The sequence below is a fragment of the Epinephelus fuscoguttatus genome, linkage group LG14, assembly GCF_011397635.1.
Source record: "Epinephelus fuscoguttatus linkage group LG14, E.fuscoguttatus.final_Chr_v1".
NCBI lineage: Eukaryota > Metazoa > Chordata > Actinopteri > Perciformes > Serranidae > Epinephelus > Epinephelus fuscoguttatus.
Genome location: NC_064765.1, coordinates 10,235,503 through 10,256,947, shown reverse-complemented (window position 1 = coordinate 10,256,947; position 21,445 = coordinate 10,235,503). Strand labels below are relative to the sequence as shown.

The 21,445-nt window shown below is 40.0% G+C and overlaps 1 protein-coding gene across 2 annotated transcripts; it reads right to left on the bottom strand.

Annotated features, from left to right (window-relative positions):
• Positions 1-21,431, bottom strand: smc6 (structural maintenance of chromosomes 6). Of its 2 annotated transcripts, XM_049596397.1 has the most exons (27): positions 21,319-21,431; positions 17,830-17,984; positions 17,630-17,741; positions 15,489-15,594; positions 15,253-15,389; positions 14,098-14,159; positions 13,753-13,833; positions 13,522-13,623; positions 11,259-11,378; positions 10,932-11,027; positions 10,571-10,717; positions 10,401-10,489; positions 8,553-8,723; positions 8,255-8,433; positions 7,710-7,911; positions 7,493-7,607; positions 7,240-7,400; positions 4,783-4,918; positions 4,480-4,560; positions 4,214-4,384; positions 3,879-4,016; positions 3,543-3,688; positions 1,858-1,983; positions 1,646-1,751; positions 1,101-1,253; positions 902-999; positions 1-257 (listed from the first exon to the last, which is right to left on the bottom strand). In XM_049596397.1, the coding sequence occupies exons 2-27, from the start codon at positions 17,968-17,970 to the stop codon at positions 170-172; spliced, it is 3,264 nt and encodes a 1,087-aa protein (XP_049452354.1). In that variant the 5' UTR covers positions 17,971-17,984; positions 21,319-21,431; the 3' UTR covers positions 1-169. The 2 variants fall into 2 exon arrangements, 1 of the variants encoding a protein (XP_049452354.1); XR_007450928.1 differs by lacking the exons at positions 1-257; positions 902-999 and having other exon boundaries at positions 1,113-1,253; positions 1,862-1,983.
• Between the last annotated feature and the right edge of the window lie 14 nt (positions 21,432-21,445).

Genomic DNA, 21,445 nt, shown 5'->3' with positions numbered 1-21,445 from the left:
TACTGTAATAACACAAATGTTAGCTCCACTACGCATCCATGACTTCATCCCAGAAAACAAACAAATGTGAAATGACATTTGTAACTCTCAAACACAAACACAAATACTGAAAAATAAACAGTGAGTGTGCACATAAACATTTCTTATGTCTCTGTCACTGGAGCGCAGTTCAAACATCTTCATCCACCGTTTCATTACGAACTCTTTCTGGATCCTGAAGCTGGTGGATTTTGATGAGGCTGGTTTTAGGCAGATTTCTGAAAGACACAAACCAACGGTGGGATCACTGACACAGTGAATGAAGTAATAATAATAATAATCATAATAATAAAGAGGGACAACAGGAAATTTCAAAGTGTTCAGAGAGATTTGGCAGCTGCAGCGTGCACTGTGGTAATTAAAACATTATTATTTAAATAGTTTAACAAGTATTTAAATCTTGCAATTAAATCTATTTGTAAAGGACTAATAACAAATTCTTAAATTATATATTCTCTATAATTTTGTAATAATTTATAAATATTTTTTAATATTTACTAAGATATAAGTAAAAATGTTTTTGAGTTTATTTTTTAGATATTTTCACAAAAAAATACAAAATGCATTAAAATACACAATTTTAAAGAAAGAAAATTGAAATAGAAACTGATTAGAGTAACACTGAGTTTGTATTGTCTTTCTTTTCTAGTTATATTTACATACTAAATAAAACAATTGCAAATGATACACTAAAAAAACACAATTAGCCAAAATTAGACAATATCTATGATTGATCTAATGGCACTGTTTAGCCTCCATACACGACACAAAGATGTAAAAGTGAATGTAATGTCAAATGTAAAGGTTCGGGCTCTGGTAAAGGCAGCTTGTCAACAGAAACAAACATCAAAAAGAGTGCCACCTGGTAGTGAGGGGAGTGATGAAGATAAACTGTCGGAGGTGCTGCCGCTCTGACAGCTCCAGGAGGAGATCCAGAGAGATTCTGCGATTGTGCATATCCTACAGAAAATAAAAGGTTAATCAAAGTGAGTGAAAGCCAAACATACATCTTTTTATACAAATTGCGTGTGTGTATGTTTCTGATATTTCTGTGTGCTCACCATGTAGACGTCGAACTCATCGAGGCACCTGAAGGGTGATTCGGTGATCTCCCACAGGGAGAGCATGAAGCAAACAGTGGAGAATGAGCGCTCGCCACCGGACAGCGACCGCATGTCACTCCCACCGTCATCCTCCCTGCCCGGTGGCTTCACCTTCATGTGTGCCAGAACAGGTTTGTGGATTACATGAATTCAACGTTATTGTTTTTTGGGTTTTTTTTGGATAAGTTAAAAGGTAGAGCATGTCGCAGGTTCCAGTTTTTTGACCAAGATGTTTTTATAAGTTGATGGGAGACAGAGGACCAGGGGTGTTGCCATTACATGGTCACCAGTATACCCCATCTTATTCAAAATTAACTGTGTTTAGGTCATTAAACTGTGTCTTTTTTTTCCCTCAGTGACATGTCACTTTATAACTTTGATTTGCAGTTAAAATACTCACTGACCATTTCCATTGTAAGACAAAACACAATATATGCCGTAAAACAAACACACAAACAAATCATCTCAGTAATTTACAATATAAATAAATAAATTAGACTTACAGAGATTGAGAGTGTCTCATTGTTGTGATCAAAAATCATAGAGCCACAGCAGTTCATCTTTATCAGAAAGTTATTAAAGTACAACTTGCATCTGACAGAGAGGGACCTGTAGGAAGAAGAATAAAGAAAGACTCAGACAAAAGCAGGAGCAGTGAGACACTATAATCATGTGTATCTGGATTGTGTTCAAAACTTAGCAGGCCGTTATTTACCTACGCATTATTTTGTATCTGTTCTGCCTGTCTGACATGATGTTATCAAGTCGATCAATGAACCTCCGCAGATCTCTCACTTGGTTGGTTTTCTCTTTGTAGAGAGAGAGGGCCTCGGCGTACTCCCTAATGAGGGCAGAAAATGACATAGCCTAAATTTTTCTGATTCGAGCCTTCAGTGTGCGGATGTGTAAAACGAGGGCAGAGGATGATTTAGTGATGGCCAACGGGCAGATCGGATTGATGTGTAAAGTTGGAGAAACTGTCAGTGGTGAAAGAAATCTGTGAAAGACACACAGAAGCTAGAAGGCACCTCTACATCTTTATCTGACTAAAAAACATTATTGCACAAACAGTAAAGGATTTAAAGGTCAGTGTGTAGGATTTAGGGGGACATATTGGCAGATGTGGAATATTATAAATATGTTTTCTTTAATGTGTAATCATCTGAGGATAAGAATCATTTTGCTTTCTTTACCTTAGAATAAACTGTTAATCTCTACATAGGGACCGAGTTCTCGTCCACAGAGTCCACCATGATGCACTGCCATGTTTCTACAGTAGCCCAGAATGGACAAACTAAATAGTGGCTCTAAAAAGGGCCATTTGCGTTTTCGCCATTTTGCGTTGCCCACCATAGTTAGAAGTCTCTCAGCGCTAAGCAGCTTTGAAAAAAACACAGATTATTATTATTATTATTATTTTTTATTTTTTTTTACACACACACCTGTTTTATTCAGTGTTTTCACTGGCTTTAATCACCAGGTTTTTTAAATTTGTTTAGGAGAGGAAGCAAAGTGTGATTTTTGTTTTGTCTTGCCCTGACAATTTTTTGTTTTTGTATTTATCCCTTTTTTATAGATATATTATTTTCACTGTCAATTTTAATGTGTTTATTTATTCAAAATTAATTTCATTATTTTTATTGTTTTTTGGCGGACTGGGACTAGTGCCAAACCCCTCTTGTACAGATCTCTTTTACTCTGTTCATATAGTTTTTGTTAGTCAAGATTGAATGTCTCATCTGACATCTAGAACTGTCATATAAGGCCTTAACAAAAATCAATAAAAATTTGAATTTAGGAAAAAAAAAAAGGAGAGGAAGTGACCTCTGTGGATGATTAGGCTCTGGGTAAAACCTCCTGCACATCTGGATCAGAAAGTAGGCGAGCCCACATAAGTATTTGCTTGTCAAGTGGCCTGTCTACAATGTCCAATACAACATAGAAAAAACACTGATTTGTACCATGACACTGCTTTATTCTGTGTTTTTACCTGTTTTAATCACCTGGTCTGTTTGTTATGGAGAGGAAGAGACCTCTGTGGATAATTCGGCTCCTGGTAAACTTCCCTGTATAACAAACACTGAGGAAATTCTAATCAGGGGACGTTTCAGCTGGTTGCAATTTGCAATCTTCACCACTAGGTGCCACTAAAGTCCCTAAAATCTTACACACAGTTCCTTTAAGATGGATAGTTGGTATAGGTTAGCTGATTTTAAAAGGTCACGTACGCTGTGGTCAAATGACTCCGCCCCTTTGCTGTTAAAGTAAAACTTCCACACTGTAAAAACACTGCATTACAAGTAAAAGTCATGCATTAAAATGTTACGCAAGTACAAACATATTATCAGCAAAATTTACTCTAAGTATAAAAAGTAAATGTATCCAATGCTGATTTCTTACCTGATCACCTGCTCCTGCTCGCCGTGGCTGCTCTCATACACCTTGATCTTCCTCTGCAGCCGAGTGATTTCAGTATCGATGCTCTTAGCACTGCCGGACACCTGCTGCCGCTCTGGACTGATCTCTGTAGCTTTGGCCACGTATTCCTGTCATCACATGTGAGGTCTGATGTCAGTCTGACAACTCTGAATCACTCTGGAGGCAGTAAATCATCTTTATGGTTGAGTTTATGAACTCCTAGCTGATCTGTGTAGCAATTCTGTAGTTATATGTGCATGAGGTAAATATAACAGCTAGATGCGATCTGGAGAACAAATGAAGTGCAGCTCTCTTTACCTGTAACTCTTTTTCTGTTACAGCGAGGTTCCTTTTCATAGCTTGGATGTTTTCTTCATGAGCCTTCAGTTTGTTTTCTAAAATCTTAATGTTTCGTTCATGTTTGGCGCACTCCGCCTCCAGCTTCAGCTGCTCATCCTGCGGGTCAACAAACAACAGACATCAATTTCACCATCACTACTTCTCGAGGACATGCTTACATCCTATGATAAAAGGCTTTACATTCAAACAATCCTCATGTGACAGGGGTAACGAGTCTAACACAGCAGCATCTTTTGGTTTCTGAAACTATTTTTAGCCTCTAAACAAAGTAATACAACAAAGCTGCGCTGCACCTTTAACGGCTCGGTGTCTTCGGAGAGCTGATCAATGCGTTCTCTAAAAGAGGAGTACTTAGACTCTATGTCCTCTGCTGATTTCCGATGCTTGTCGAGCTCTGTCTTTGCCTCATGAACTGTCTGCTTTTCTGCTTCGATCTTCTGTTGGTTCTCTTGGGCAACTTCTTCCTGCAAGATGCATTCAATAACATCAGATTTACATGATCTGTGATAGGATCTAAGTCTGTTTAAAAAGGGAGTACAAATAAAAACTAAATAATCACCAAGGAGCTTATGTCATCAATCTGCTCCTCGCCAGCAGTCTCTAGCTCAGTTATTGCTGCCTTGACTTGATTCACAGAGGCCTGCATTGAAGACAGAAAAGAAAACTGAACATATTTCCAATTTAACCTTCTAAAAATCAAGATTAATTCCACATTTTCTCTCGCAAAGAGCTTTAAAAAGAAGCAGAAAGAAAGCAAGAGGAGGAGGAATACAAATGAAAGTGCAAACAAGGAGAACAGAAGAATGTAAAGCAAGTTAAACCAGCTTCTGGTGCACATCTTGCAAGAGTACGCTTCACTGACCAGAGTCTTCTTCAGGGTCATGATGGTGCTGTTCAGCTTGCTCTCCATGCTCACGATGTCCTCAGTTACAGAGGTCACTTGGAGCTGAAACCTGGACAGCTGAGCCTGGAGATTCTCCAGGTCTGACTCCAACATACTGTGACAGGAAGGATTGATTTTTATCTCAAATCACAACGATTTTTATCTCAAACCACAACTCCACACAGGCATACTTTACCACAGTTGAGAAAACAGTCACAATACACCCCTTTTGAAAATTCATAAACCCTATAAACACTGCCTGGCAGCCGAACATGTTCCCTTCTGACATGAGAGTGAAGCTGTTGTATATTAAGAGAATATTTCACTTAGTGTAAGCAGTAAATGACATTAATGCAGCATTGGGAAAGGGAAATGTAGTATATTGTACATCAATTGATGTCAATAACATCACATAGTGTTTCTTAATTTAAAGGGATAGTTCAACACAAATTCAAAAATACATATTATCAGTCTAGATTATTTAGGTGTGAGTTGCAGAGTGTTGGAGATATTGGCCATAGAGTTGTCTGCCTTCTCTCTAATATAATGGGACTAGATGGCACTCAGCGTGCGGTGCTCAAAGAGACAAAAAAATACATCTGAAAGACTGAAAAGCAATGTCTCTTTCCAGAAATCATGACATGGTGCATCTACTGCTGGCTCACCTAGCACCACTGAGCTAGCTAACAGCTCAGCCAAGGTGGATGCCATTAATGTTTATATCTCACACTGTCACTTTGTACCGAACTACACCTGCCAACAGTATCACTGTGCAGCAGGAAGTGTGCATCTACTCATGGACACGAGGCTCGTGCTCATGACAGCACGAGATATAAACATTAATGGCGTCCTCCTCAGCTGAGCTGCAACATCAGCTAGCTAATGGTGCTAAGTGAGCTAGCAGTAGATGCATACTTCTCTCTACGCAGTAATACGGTCGCGGCCATTTGTTTTTCGTTTCGAAATAACAAATTGAAACACAGAAAACCAGCCATTATCTGTTTTTTGTTTTGAAATGACCAAATGAAAAAGGAAAAAACGATCCGTCTCCCGTTTTTTATTTGATAATAAAGAAAAGAAAAACGGAAAACTTACTGGTCACAGAGAAGAAACAAATAAAAAATAGAGAAAGGAGTTTCCCACAGGGTTTTTTTTAAATTCCCAAATTAAATCGGATAACGGATAACGATTCGTTTTCCGTTTTTCTTTTCTTTATTATCAAATAAAAAACGGGAGACGGATCGTTTTTTCCTTTTTCGTTTGGTCATTTCAAAACAAAAAACGGATAATGGTTGGTTTTCCGTGTTTCAATTTGTTATTTCGAAACGAAAAATGAATGGCCGTGAAGTACACGGACCCCCCTTGCTGGCATTGCCAGGAACTCCCCACCCTTGCTGTGATCAAAACTCTGCCAGATGATGCAAAATGCGAGTTTCTGCGTCATCAATGACGCGTTTCATTTAATCTGGCAGATTTAGGCTGGTGGAGGGTTGGAGAGCTGCGGGAGCTGCTGAACACACCCCACATCACAGTGACACAGACCTGGTTTAAAAAGTATCCCTTTAAAAGATACTTATATCATAAGAAAAGAAGAAAAGAAAATTAAAATTGGCTGCATTTTGACCCAAAATACACCTTTTGCCGTTGTGTTTTTTATGTCTGTGTCATCGATCCTTTTTCTTTATTTAATAATACTTACTGGCAGTGTGAAGGAAGGGTCAGATCCTTCACTGCAGTAAAAGTACTAATACCACACTGTGATAATATTTCACTGCAAGTTAGTCATGCTTGTTTAAGGCTGTGCTCATTGTCAATCCTGTATATACTGTAAGGTTGTCCAGTCTGAAGCAATGCATCATATTCTATAAGAGCATCAAATGTTCGGAGCGTGGCCGTCCTGTGAGAACCACAGATCTAAAAAAAGTTACAATGTTAGAAAAACAGCCCTGTTTTCAGCTTTGTGACGATGCATTTTCCAGCTGATAACAAGAGCATTTTTTTTTATTTAGCTTCAACATGTAGGATAATTTCCTCAACACGTTTATCAGAAAAGTTCAAAACTACCAAATCTTTAGATCCATGGTTTTGAAATACTGTAATCTTGAAAGTAACTAAAGGAGTCAGACAAATGTAGGGGAGTAAAAAGAGACACAGTGGAGTAAAAGTATAACATTGCATAAAATGGACTCAAGTAAAGTAGTCTAAGGCCAGCGCTGGAGTATATGTACTTTCTTACATTCCACCACCTCCTACTAGTTTTGACAGGATGAAGTCTGTTAGTCAGAATCTGCTCTTTAAATCTAGGTCACTGCCAGCAGCTGGTTTTAACTTGTGCTTCAGGTTTACTTTTTTCTCCCCTAAATCCATCCTTAAATATGTTTTTTTTCTTGTTCTTTTCTTTTGTTTTTTGCACATAGACTCACATTAAACAGTTACCTTATTTCAGTCTCGAGATCCCCGCCGAGATATTTGGCCATGCTGAAGTCGGACGTGTAATAACGGTTCGGATACACCTGATCTCCCTCAGCAGTGAAGGCTTCGCGGCAGTTTTTAGGAGGCCGGCCCTGCTGCATGACCCTCCTCGCTTTGTCTTTCTCCTTTGATAAAACACAAAACGCAGGTCGCATCAGTCCTAAAGCAGCTCAGTGTGCAATAATCAGCATCAACATGCATTCAAAGACAAACTAACTTTGATTATCAGGATTGATTCGATCGCCCTCATGTCAATCAGGCAGTTGATGATGACCGGGCTCGTTGCTGTGATTATGTCCAGCACAGACGGGTATTCTGGATGATATGCTTTCCTATAAAACAGTTAAGAAGAGGAAAACAAAATGGGGTTTTAAAATGTGTCAGGAGAAAGTCAACACATCTGAAATCCTGCTGCTGCTGCTGCTGCTGCTGACCGTCCATGAATGTTGTAAACTTTGTCGGAGAAAGGACTGACGATGATCTGCGGCCTGTTGCCCTTTGGATAATAACGACACATCAGCTCCTGGAGGACCGCCTCGTCCTTATAGTTGTCACAGCAGAAAGCCTTCATGAAGCTCCGCAGACAGCACTCCACAGCTACAGCCAACAAGGGATCCTTCAAACTGATGCACGCCCCTGAGAGCAAACACACAATGTCAACTACAGTATGTACAAGTCAACCGCTTCACTGCAAATGTATAAACCTAAAGTATTATCTTGTCTTATTATATGTGCGGCAGTTTTTAAAGGATCTCTGGACAGAATTCTGCTTTTACATATAAGATAGCAAATGATTAACATTTTGGGAGATTAATTTATTTCTTGACAGGAGTTAGATGAGACGATGAACTCTCAAATCAAAATGAGGTAGAAGCCAGTTAGTGTAGCTTAGCATAAGGACTGGGAACAGTATGAAACAGCCATTATATGTACTTTATAATCTCTATAATGCAGGAAGGAAAACCTGAAAAATAGTCACCTATTGGACCAACAGGTCTCTTGAGAAAGCGTCCTGTGGCGTGCGCTTCACCGATCGCACCCATCAGGTCGGGTACATGATCTCCAAACCGCTTCAGTTTGTTTGATCGACTGGCGAGCACCTGATTCTTCCTCCTCAGCCTGGACTCGTACAGACCTTGGATGTTTCTCTCCTCCAATCTGGTCAATACAAATACAGCTCAATGAGGACATTTCACTGGACTACAGATAACTCAGACTCACATACCACACCTCCTCGACAGCACATGAATGTAAAAACAAATATAGTTTCCTTGTACCTGAGCTTGTCTCGTTCTTCCTTCCCTTTGAAAAGTGCCTGATGTTTGTTTTTGATCTCCTGATTCAGCTGTGTGCACTGTGTCTCCAGCTCTGCCAGCTGCTCTTTCAGACTGGATATCTTCCTCTGCTGTTCTGTATATTCTGTCTCTCCATCATTGTTCAGGCTTACACTAAAATACACGGAGAAAACAGTATCATTTCAAATGTATTTGTATGAAGATAAAGCATTTAGAGTTTTAAAAGGAGAACTCAAGTACTTTCCAATCTGGAACCTGTTCTCACAGTTTTTTTTTTTGTCTACGTGACTTGTGGGAAAAACAATTTCTGAAACTGGTCCAGTATAAAGTGAGAGTGCTGCAGGTGGTCAAAGGTCAAGGAAATCATGACCTTGCTTCTGTCTCATTCTAATGAAAGTGATATCTTGAAAAGGCCGTAGGGGAATCACTGGGACCTTGTGTCAGTCACATTCTAATGAACACAATATCTCTGTACCGTACACATGCTGCGTTTTTGGCGCCCTCAGATTCATTGTCTTTAATGTTGATGTGTGGCAGTCGCTCTCAAAAGCTAGACTGATGCTGTTGTGGCGTGCATGCATTCCCGAGCACCTATTTTTCAGGGCGCGACGGCTGTACCCTGAGGTCAACTTCTGGAACTCAGAAGCACGCAACCCATGTCGTGATGAGGAACAACCAATCACAGCTGATAGATATCTTTCCCTTCATCCGTAAATACCATTCATTCATTCATTTTCCATAACCGCTTATCCTGTTAGGGGTCATGGGAGGGGGGGGCTGGAGCCTATCCCAGCTGACATTGGGTGAGAGGCAGGGTACACCCTGGTCAGGTCACCACACTACCACAGGGCTGACACATAGAGACAGACAACCATTCACACTCACATTCACACCTACGGACAATTTAGAGTCACCAGTTAACCTGCATGTCTTTGGACTGTGGGAGGAAGCTGGAGTACCCAGAGAAAACCCACGCTGACACAGGGAGAACATGCAAACTCTGCACAGAACGGCTCCCCCACCCTGGGTTTGCTAACCACTGCACCGCCGTGACCATTTTCCTGCAGGGCTGCCCAGATCTTTACATCTGTCTCACAGATGATAGGTCTACACACAAACAGCACCTTAAAGAAGATCAGCTTTGCACTCAGGATTTCGTGTAAATAGGCTACGATATGGTGCGTGTTGAGGTCGCTTAGTAACCTCAGATGCAACCTGCCGCTGCACTCTTGAAAGCTGGCACAGAAAAGGCACATGAGTGGCACCCAGTGCCCTGACCTCGCGTTTTCCAGGTGGTTAAAGACGCAGCATGTGTACGGGTCTTTAAGAAGGCTTTGTGGAAATTTCCTCAAATTTTCCTCAACGACAAACTGATTAGAATTTTGTGGTCAAAGGTCAAGGTCACTCTAAAAACATAACTCAAGAATTCATGCACTTATATTGACAAAATTTCACACAACTGTCCAACAGGATAAAACAACAAAGTAACAATTTCATATCCAAACGGTTAAAGGTCAACTTCACTGTGACATCATGTTCTGCGAAAAAACTTTTTCTGTACATTATTCAACGTCATAACTCAGTAACAGAAGGAGAGACATTTAGTCAGATACTGCATTGGTGACACTAGTCTTGGGTGTCCATCTGCTTGTATAAATCAGCTGTGTTACACTGTCCACTCATTTGCTGCAGTCAGCTGCAGCGCTCTCAATACTGGACCAATTTCAAAAACTGTTGTTCCTACGAATCTCTTAGACACAAAAAACATGAGAAAATAAGATTCAGGTTGAAAAGTGCTGGACTCCCTCTTCAACCTTTCGACTCCCCTACCTTATTTTTGCCTTGTTGATTTTCTCCTGAAGAAGATTTTGCTCCTGCTCTGACTGTTTGAGTTTGTTCAGAGCCCGAAAGTAAACCAGCTGTGGGAAAGAGTGCCACTTTAACAGATGTAAATGGTGCACACTTGATATATTAAGTTATCATACTTCCCCAATCAGTACCTCCTGTTCCTTGTGAGCTTTGCTGATGACCTTCATTTGCTCTTTAAACCTGCGACTGTCTTCTGATAGAGACTCTTGTTCCTTCCTGAGGCTGTCAGCTCTGCTTTTGATGCACTGAAGCTTCTTCTGTGCCTGCGTGACCTTAGTCTGTGTGAGCGATAAGAAAAAAGGTGAATTTATCCTTAAAGACAAACATCTAAAAATCAATTATGTATGAGTTGGAAGTTGTTGTTTTGTCCACTTGAGAACATCTACTGTAAACATCTAATTACAGACAGTCTGTATGGTGGTTGAGCTTTGACAAAGGGCTTCATAATTAGATTCATATACATTCAGCAGAATAGAAACACTTCTGACTCACCTGACAGAGCTTAAGGTTGTCCTGGTGTTTGTAATTATTCGCCTCCTTTTCAATGTCCTCCTTTAACTGCTGTACAAGCTGCTCCTTCTCTCTGACCTGAGAGTGATTAAAAAAAACAAACAAAAAAACCCCACATCTATCTTATTGAAAATCACGAGCCAACAGAAAAGGCATTAGATTCTTTCACTTTCCTTTCATGTGCTTTCTCCTCTTTTCACACGTCCCACACACTCTTCACAATTTATAATAAATTATAGAAAAAGCAGCTATAATTCATATTTAATTTAAGTTTTTTATAAACTGTTTTATGCAGTGATGAACTCTTACCAAACACCACGCCATTGCTTTCTTCAGATTCTCCAAAACTACCTTCATCTCGCTGAAGGACGGCAAACTTTCATACCTCTCTTTCTTTTGCAGGAACTCTTGCTTCAGGTCCTTGAGCGACTGAACAAAAAAATGTCCAAGACTGTAAATTATTACATTTTTCTTTTGGCAGGAATATACAGCACGTGTTTAGTTTTTCATGGGCAAACTTATCAGCAGCAAGCAAGAACATTTTATCTTGATAATACTCATTAAAAAGAAGTTATAAATTGCTTTATAGGCAGAAGAACAATACAATTTATAAAACAAGCAGGACTGAGTGTACAACCCATGACATAAAAAGGTATTATCAGTATCTAGATAATAGCACATGAACCACTTCAACTTCAAGGGATATTTTGGATTTTTTGAAGTGGAGTTGTATGAGGTACTTATCCATACTTGATGTAATACCATAGATGGACGTAGCAACCATGACATCACCCACTGGTTTATGGACTCCCATTTTAAAGTCTGAAGTTTGGCATTTCAGCTGTAGCCATCTTGTTTTTTTGGAATCAGAAGTGTGTCTGCCATTACAGACTGCGATCCCAGAACATCACACAGATGCAGATCCCAAGAGTCAGGACTGAGTTGGGGAAAAAGGCGTTTAAATTTTCTGCCCCCTCAAGCTGGAACGACTTGCAAAAGGATTTAGGACTGACTGAACTTATTGGCCTGGGGGAATTCAGATCAGTTTTGAAGGATCGAGAAAGGAGATCTTTCGGCTCTTGTGTTTGAATTATGTAATCTGTAATTTGTACATTTTTATGCTGTTTGTATAATTCTATGTGGTGTTGTTTGTGCACTGCTTTCTTAGCCAGGTCGCTCTTGTAAAAGAGGTTTTTAAATCTCAATGAGTTTTACCTGGTTAAATAAAGAATAAATAAAAGAAGTGACCATATTTGGGTGAGAGGATGGCACTGTGAAGGAGCGAGGGGTGGATCTGACTGAAAAGCCAGACAGCCTGTCATTTAAAGCCTCCTGCCATTGATTATACATTTTTTTTGTACACGTTTTTTGTACCAGGCTGTAAACATGTTTATTTCTGCTGTAAAGTTGGACATTTTAACACGAAGGCCTATGGGGATTCACTTGCTTCTGGAGCCAGCCTCAAGTGGCAAGTCAAAGAACTGCAGTTTTGGCACTTCCTTGTTGGCTTCATGTTTAAGTCTTGGAGGTTGAGGCTTGCGTATCACCTACAGTAGATGACGGCTGGCAATCCCCAGATTCGAGATGCACACAGAGGTACCGACAAACACATTCTCACTCCGACCTCGTTACATATTGACGTTTGGTCATGGACTTTCCACGTCCAGATACGACGTGAAAGGTACCCAGGGAGCATTGGTTGTTTACGTTCTGGGACACCGTGTCAAGTTCTGCCTGTTTCATGCATTGTGTTCTTTCAAAATCCACTTCCGTTTTCACAGGAAATTTAACGTTTACATACTTTACTTTGCTTTACTTTGCTTTACAGATGTAGTGCCTTTCAAAAGAAAGGCACTACATCTGTAAAGCATTGCAAATTGACTTCAACAACAAACACACCTGGTTGGGTTTACGCAACACAAACACATAGTTCCATCCACCACCCCTCCTGCCCGCCCCAGTCGGACTTTAACGTCTTAACTTTTGTCCTTGTCCTGCCGTGTTTCCCACTGATGCCGCTGGACGTTAGAGGGCGCCTTTTTTTGTTGGTTTCTGACGCCGGAAGTCACTGCTCAAGTGCGGGATTTTGATGACTTTGGAGTGAGACTGGGCTCTACCAACACGAAAGCTAGGAAATGTACTGCTGTGGACGGGGGAAGCAACAAAATATATTTTAGCAATATTCTACACACAGCGTACACTTAAACTGGTATTGATTTTTTTAGGGGGTTCAAATTTAGCTGCTGCCTCCATACACAGCAGTACATTACTTAGCTTCCATGGCTGTGCTCCTGCCTGCTTCTCCAAGCCAGGGGCGTGCCAACTGTCATCTACTGTAGGAGATACACTGACTATGGATAAGTACCTCACACAAACCCACTACAAAAAAAAAAAAAAAAAAAATAGAACAATCCTCTGTGTTTAAATACAAATAAATACCATAACTGAACAAAAAAATTACAATTTTTAAAATCTTCTCAAAATGTCCTGGCTGACCACATCAAGACTTCCCATCTGTGAATCACTGAACTGATGCTGAGAGACCTGATGTTATGAATCATAAATACAGTACCTCCTCCTGCTTCTCGACCTGCTGACGTGTCACTGTTTTAGTGTGCTTGATGTGGATGTAATCCCTCTTCATCTGTTCCAGCAGAGTCGCTTTCATGAAGAACTACAAAGGCAGAAAAGAGGCCAAAAATATTCATTCAAACATGAGAAAATATTAATATTATATCAGCCTCTCTAAATACACATGTAATCTTATGAATCAACACTCATAAATAACATGGTGGTGTGTTACCTTGTACTTGTCCGATTCACTTTTTGAATGCAGGAACTGTTTACTCATTTCTTGGTTGAGAATGGACACTGGGTTATCCAACTGGAAGAAATGAAACACGTGCAGCTGAGGCCTTCTGGTAAAATTATGTTGCAGTAAGGACGGTGTTTTTATAACAACCAAAATCATTTCTGCATTTAAAAGGTCTCAAAATAGAATATACTGGAAGTTAAAGTTAAAATGTTTGCTTACAGTCACAATAAACACAATAGGAGAAAAGAATACAAAGAAGTATTGCAAAAGCCAAGATAAATATAAATAAAAATTTAAAATATGTAAACTGTAAAGAGCTGCACAGTACAGTACCTGGATATTGAAGTGGTCCAAAATCGCGGTCAGCTCCTCCTTCTTGTTTGAGACAAGTTGTCCTGAAAAACAAGACAGAAGACAACAAATGTTTAGATTCTAGTCGTCCTGAGGGAGATGAAAATAGCTGCATTAAACTCAGTGGCACAACATGACTGCTGGAGGGCAGCAATTAACTGATTGAAAGATGTGATTTCTGCCACTAGGGGTCATCAGTTCATTCATTTTTTGTAACCACTTATCCTGTTAAGGGTCGCAGGGGGGCTGGAGCCTATCCCAGCTGACATTGGATGAGAGGCGGGGTTCACCCTGGACAGGTCACCAGACTATCACAGGGCTGACACATAGAGACAGACAACCATTCACACTCACATTCACACCTACAGACAATTTAGAGTCACCAATTAACCTGCATGTCTTTGGACTGTGGGAGGAAGCTAGAGCACCTGGAGGAAACCCACGCTGACACAGGGAGAACAAACTCCGCACAGAAGGGCTCCCCAACCCTGGGTTCCAACCAGGTACCCTCTAGCAGTGAGGCGACAATGCTAAGCACTGCACCACCGTGCCGCCCGCATAAGAACTTGCAAGTATGTTCGAGTATAGTGAGTGCCCCAAAATCACAGAATTAGCAAATTAAGTCATCAGCACCCGCAAATAAGTATGCAACACTTTTAACGCAGAAGCAGAAGGAAACTAAGGTGTTGTAGCATTTTCTGTTCCTTCTGTTGTACATCATTAAAAGTGTCAGATACTTACCTATGGGTCCAGACGATTTCATTTGCTACAACCAGCATCGACCCAACAGAGATCATGTGGATGGTTAAACACACTTCATGCTGGCAAGAGAAGTTCCTTTTACGCCTAAAAAATAACTCAGTGATATTTATATCTTACAAAAAACATCAGTCCATGTGTGAATGTAAATACATGTTACAGTTACATTCACACTGAGACAGATGGTACAAAACAGTGGAACAGTGCCAAACACACACATGTGAGTTTATAGAGGAAACTTCCTGACTGAGAGTAGAGGATGTTTACAGGTCGGAGGGATGAGGGTCTCGCTGAAGTGCTTTGTCTTCACTCCCAAGTGTGTCTGGTTTATCTGACATTTAGGGACGTGGACATCATGTGTAACTCAGGAAAAATCACCTGATTTGCTCTTCAGTCTGCAGGTCCGACATCCATCACTGGAGATCCGGTGCTCGATGGAGATGCAGTCACCGTACACGTCCCTTTTATAAGCGTCTGGTCCTCTGTTTCTCAGCTTCACCGTTATATCTGCAGTACTGGAGAGCAGATTACACTGTCATGGTAGTCTAGTAGTTACAGCATTTTCAAAACCACACTAAGGACACTCAGGTATAACATGATGTTGCCTGACTTACTTTTCATTGGTCTTTACAAAATCCTTCAGAGATACTCCTCTGTTTGTGACGGTGGCCTTTCCACCGAGGCCTACGATCAGGGCAGTCAGGATTGCACTTTTTCCACCTGAGAATTAAATTGAAAGACAGCAAAGGCAAGGGATGAAATGACTGCGCAGAGAGCAAACAGACAGTACTCACTCACAGGCGGAACTACAGATATGCAAATACTTGTAAATACAAATGCATTAGGAGGGACATCTTTAACAAATACATTTTAGTCAGCTACGAGGTACATTATTTCTTTCCCTAAATGTTAAGATGCTTTTACTGACTTTTCAGTTATTTTCCCCACACAATTTATGCCAAATAGAAATAAAACAGTATAAAATTTGCATATCATGATATCAGAATTATCACAGTATCGTTAACATGTGCTTAAAATGTCCACACATTGAATCATTTTGTTTCAACGTTTCATAATGAAAACCATTAACACTGAAATGCTCGCTCGTGTGTTAATGTCACTGGAGTTGAGGGACAAGGGACCAGCGTTATCACTGGGTTCGCCTGCTGCCCTCCCACACTCTAAAAAAGGAAACAGCAAAACAAGCCAGTACTGCATGCTGCACCTGCACGCCAGCATCAGGAAGACTGTTGACTGTTGTTTGGTCGATACTTTATTTTTGGAAATGCGAGAAAATAACCGTATTTTGGGAAACGGTATGTAAAGCGCTTTAGCACATTCTAGAATATGAGGTTCCTCACAGCTGCTTGGCGCTTTGTTTATGTAAATTTTCTGAAGAAAACATTGTTGCTAGTGATAAAAATTTGATCATAATATTGCCAGTAGCAAGAAAGAAAGCTCTCACTAGGAACCAATGGCTAATTATTGTGGAAAAAATCTTTTTCAATGGGGAAATTGACACATACTGAGACGACAAGAAGCACAACCAGGTAGAAAATGGAGAATGGACTCTATATAAGACTCAAAAAGACAACACTGGACTGGAATAATCATCAATAGATACACTAATCCTTAAGGCTGTAAAAATCTGTATTTACCCAGCAGTTTTTGTTTTGTTAACTCATAATATTTTTCAGTTATTTTATTATTTCATTATGCTGTTGTAACTGACACGTCAATGTCACAAAAATGAATTTAATAAAGATTTAAGTAAAACAGTCTGGTTGATGCTGTATGGTATTTTCCATGAGTCTTTCAAGGCATAGTAATTAATTTGATGATAATTCAAATTTGAAATGGTTACCTTTTTATCTCTTATGCATAAGCATATTTAATTATCTAATGTCTGTTAAAAACTGAAGCATATCTGTGGATATTACTGTGATGAAAAATATAGTTCTTTTTAAGGTAACTGCTTCTCCATAAAAATAAAAATTCTATGAAAAAACAACAAACTGACTAAAAAAGTCTTATTCAGACACTGATTATTCTTTCTTAAGATTATGTTTTGGGCTTTTTGGACATTATTTGACAGGAGGGTGGTAGTATGAAATGGGGAGAGAGTGGGGATGACATGCAAGAAAGGGCTGTAGGTCAGAATCGAACCAACATCCACTGCAGCAAGGACGCAGCGTTTGTACGTGGGGAGCCTGCTCTATCATATGAATTACTCTGTGCCCCATAATAATTCTAATATTCCACTATAAGAAGACGACCCTAATTTGGTGGCATATGAGCTGAAATTAATTGTCAACTAATTGTTTAATGAAGTGACAAGCAAATGATGTAGTTACAGTATATTCTGGTCTGCAACTATTTTAATAAATTAGCTAATCATCGTAATTTTTTAAAGCAAAACCCAAAACATAACCCAGCTTTTGTCTTATTGCTATTTTTGGGGGGCATTCTTGTGCCTTTATTAGATCATTTTAATGGAGAGATGACAGGAAACAAAGGAAAAGGAAATTGCAATTCACATTTTCCTTGTTTTTATGACAATTTACCGACCAAATAATTGACTCGATAATCGGTAGCTTAATTAATAACGATCCTGTCCTACGCTTTATTATCAAGTTGCTCTAGTTTAAAAGGAGTACATACTGTGGATCTGTAGCTCTGGCTGGGCTGTCATGTGTTAAACACACAAACCAAAGAAATCAGCCAATCACACAACATTTAGAAATCCAGCTCTTACTTCCATTGTTGCCAACGATGAAATTCACATTGGGCCCAAACTGGAACGGACCGAGCAAATGGTGACACATGAAGTTCTTCAGAGTGATGCTCTCAATGAGGCCGATATCTCCCTGCAAATACACACAGAAAACAAACCTCAACCATTGATGACCTGGTGATAAGGAGAGACAAAGCGCTTCATGAGGGTAAATCACTCACTGTGGTGGACGGCGTGCAACCGCTGGAGGATGGTCTCTGGTGGTTCGTATCATCTGGAGCATCTTCAGTACCTGCAGCTGTCACTCTGCGGCTCTTCACAGCTGTCGCATCACTGATCGCTTTGCCTTTCCTCTTACTCATTGTGAAACAAGTCACTGAAAATAGAGTTAACAGGAAGACACATTAGATACTATTTCTTTACTATGAGACAGACTCAGACTCTTTAGAACACATTATCAGTTTAAAGCCAGGTTTAATAATATGTACATTTTTACAGTTTATTGTTCAGTTTGTAGAGCTGGAATTGATCACAGATTGCTTCCCCCTATGATTGAGTTGTGTGGTCTTGTAAGCAGAGGTGAAAACTGAGTATTTCCATTTTATACTACCTTATACTCCACTATATTTTAAAGGGAACTATTAAGCTTATACTGCACTACATTTGTTTGACAGCTATAGAATCAGATTAATATCGTAAAACTAATAAACTAATTTGAATCCCAGTACCTTTGGTTCAGGGACGCCAATTTGTTTTCTTAGTTGGAACATCACAAATATCAACCTTCTTTTAAATCATACTTTACACACTTGCAGGTCCTGCCAGACGAAAGGCTGAGACATTAACATCTGTTAAGTGTATGTGTCAAGCGTCAACCACCAGGGCTGAAAAATGAAGCCAACACAGAGGTGCCCAAAACTGCAGTTCTCTGAGGCTGGCTCCAGAAGAAATTTTGTGTTAATCCCCTGTGTTAAAATTTTACAGCAAAATTAACCATGTCTACAGACTGTAGTACTTTTATTTTTGGTACTTAAAGTATATTTTAATGTGAATACACTTTTACATTTACTTAAAAGGAGCTGTATACAACATTCAGAGCCTGAGCCAGGATTGTCTGCACTTGGCTCTCAATATAGAGGTGGCTTAGCTGGGGACTAGCTGCTAACAGTGCAAACACTCAGTAACTTTACATGACATTTGAGAAACACTTCTGCAAACATGTTATCACTGTTGTCAGTGGTAACCGCCATTTGAGCCCACCATAGACCAGCAGCATTTAGCTAGCCAATGGAATACACACACAGGCACTCACAGGAACTAAAGCCCACCAAACACTTTCAGTATGGTACTTTTGGAACCAACAGTAACCCTTCAGACATGGTACCTAGACCCTAGTGTTTCCACTGCAAACAGTACTGTTACATGTGGGCGGGGTTGTTGTCACTCACTGCTCCGTCCAGCACTCAATGTATTTCCTCCTTTATCAGTCTGCACCTCGTTTATCGTCCACAGAACGAGGCTGCACGCCGACATTTTAAGAACAAAATAAAACAGGATGCAGTGAGAGTCTCTCTCCATGGGATATTTAAAAATAGCAGGTTTGTCCATTTAGTCCTTCTCAGGCAAGCTCAGGGGTTTAGTGTTGCTGTAACCCACAGGAACAACGAAGGATGCAGTTCACATAGTATGACTGAAATTAATACATATAAATGCTTGAAGATCGGCTCATTACTAAAAGTGTATGTCATATAAAAAGTAAAATAATGGTTAAAGTTGCCCCAGTGAAATTTAAGGTGTGCTGATGGATTCACGTCGTCAACTAGGGCTGCAGCTAACGATTATTTTCATTGTCGACTAACCTGTTGATTATTTCTTCGATTAGTCGGCTAATCATTTTATCGAAAAATGTGTTAAAATGTTGAAAAATGTCGGTCTGTCTCTCCCAAACCCCAAAATTATGTCATCTAATGTCTTGTTTCGTACTCACGCCAAAGGGTTTTAGTTCACCATCATGGGAGAGTGTGTGAAGCTGCCAATATTTGAGCATAAGAAGCTGTATTAGGAGTATTTTGGGTAATTTTATAGTATTTTTCTATGAAAAGAAAAGTATGACTCAAACTGATTAGTCGACTACTAAAATAGTCACCGATTATTTTGATAGTCGATTAGTCATCAATTAGTCGACTAATCGTGGCAGCCCTATCGTCAACTCCTGCATTGAGTAACATTACAAGTTAACGTTCCACCTTGAAAGTCGCCGGCAGTCGGCCCAGTGAATTAAGTTATTATTTCTCAGACTCTGGCTGCTGTGAGAGGCAGCAAAACATCCTTTATTTTATAGTTACAGTTAATAATAAAACTCTCTACAGTATGAACAGTGGTTACATGAGCCTCAAAACCAGCCACAACTCAGCCCTGAGCAGAGTGACCGTCCTCTACTGACCAATCAGACTGCAGTGTTCACAGCTCCACCTTTTAGTACCAGATCTGTGTGCTAGGTACCCCAACAGAGGGGGGACCAAACATGGGGACGGAACCATTGGTACCATCCACAACTTTTCACAGTGGGAACGGAAAAAAGCATACTGAACTGAACTGAACTGAGCTGAACTGAACTGAACTGTACTGCTCAGTGGAAATGGGGCGTAACATGCACTTGCAGCTGGATTGTCGACTACAACAAAAAACAGAGATGCTCAGATTACAACACACACAGAGGGGGCGTGACTTAATTCTTTAGTCAGGACAACATTACTCCACTTTATCTTTACATTATAGTTTGCTGCTGTATTAAGATTCTGAATGTCATATACAGAACCTTTAAGTAAGACTGAACGCACGACTTTTAGGGTACTTCTATACTGTGATATTGCTGCTTTTACATAAGTAGAACATCTGCATACTTCCTTTACCACAGGTTTTTAGTGTGTGACGTCTCATGTTTTGTGTTTAACTGTGGAAAATGACAACATGAACTGAGGATTTCATGTCTGGCGATGGACATCAGACAATGCAGACTTCAAATAGCCACAATTGTCACTTCTCATCAGCCATGAATCATGTCCACCACTCCATGCTCCAAAACAGTCATTCAAGTTCCTCTTTTATGAAACTGAGTAATGCTTTGAAATTTATTTCTAGAGGTGTAAAAATGTGACATCAGACCAGCTGCTGGGTAATATCTCATCATACTAAGTAGCTTATGAACAATGCAATTACAAAAACTGGTTTCAAAGAGTGAGCTTGTGACAGAAAAAGAGATGTGAGCCCTTTGTCTTTAAGCCAGGAAGCAACAGGCTGAAACCAGCAGACTCCACTGCAGCAGATGTTCTGTCACACAGCTCCACAATTGAACATTTATTCCAGGTTTAATATTTTAAAATGTTTTCACACTGATTCATACTACAAATATAAAACGTGTAGAGCCTTAAAAAGATATTTCAAAATGTTTTGTATATGGATATAGATATGATTTTGCCCTGACTACTTAGTAATGAGATCTCTACTATTCAAAGTCCGCTGTGCTGCTGTGTTGTCCCACCACTCTGCAGCATTCAACTACTGGACTCAGTGACGACGTTTACACCAGACCACACAACAAAGCACAGACACCACACAGCAACAGGTGAATTTAAAACACCCCAAACTTCAGGGAACATTTAGCTTCTTTTGGATCACAAACAAATAAGACAAGCTTGTTAAAAACCTACCATGGTGCGATTTTGGGCAGCCTGCAGATATAACATGATGAGCCAGTACAGCGTTATTTTAAGACTTCCTGGTCGCAGTGTTTCATACTGAAGTACAGCGCTGACAGTTGTGGGTGTGCTTCACTGC

Coding starts and splice junctions, on each gene's coding strand:
- smc6 (XM_049596397.1), bottom strand. CDS start 17,970: ATGAGTAAGAGGAAAGGCAAAGCGATCAGTGATGCGACAGCTGTGAAG. Junction 13,834..14,097: donor TGGACCACTTCAATATCCAG/GTACTGTACTGT, acceptor CATTTCTTCCAG/TTGGATAACCCAGTGTCCAT. Junction 1,752..1,857: donor AGATACAAAATAATGCGTAG/GTAAATAACGGC, acceptor TTCTTCCTACAG/GTCCCTCTCTGTCAGATGCA.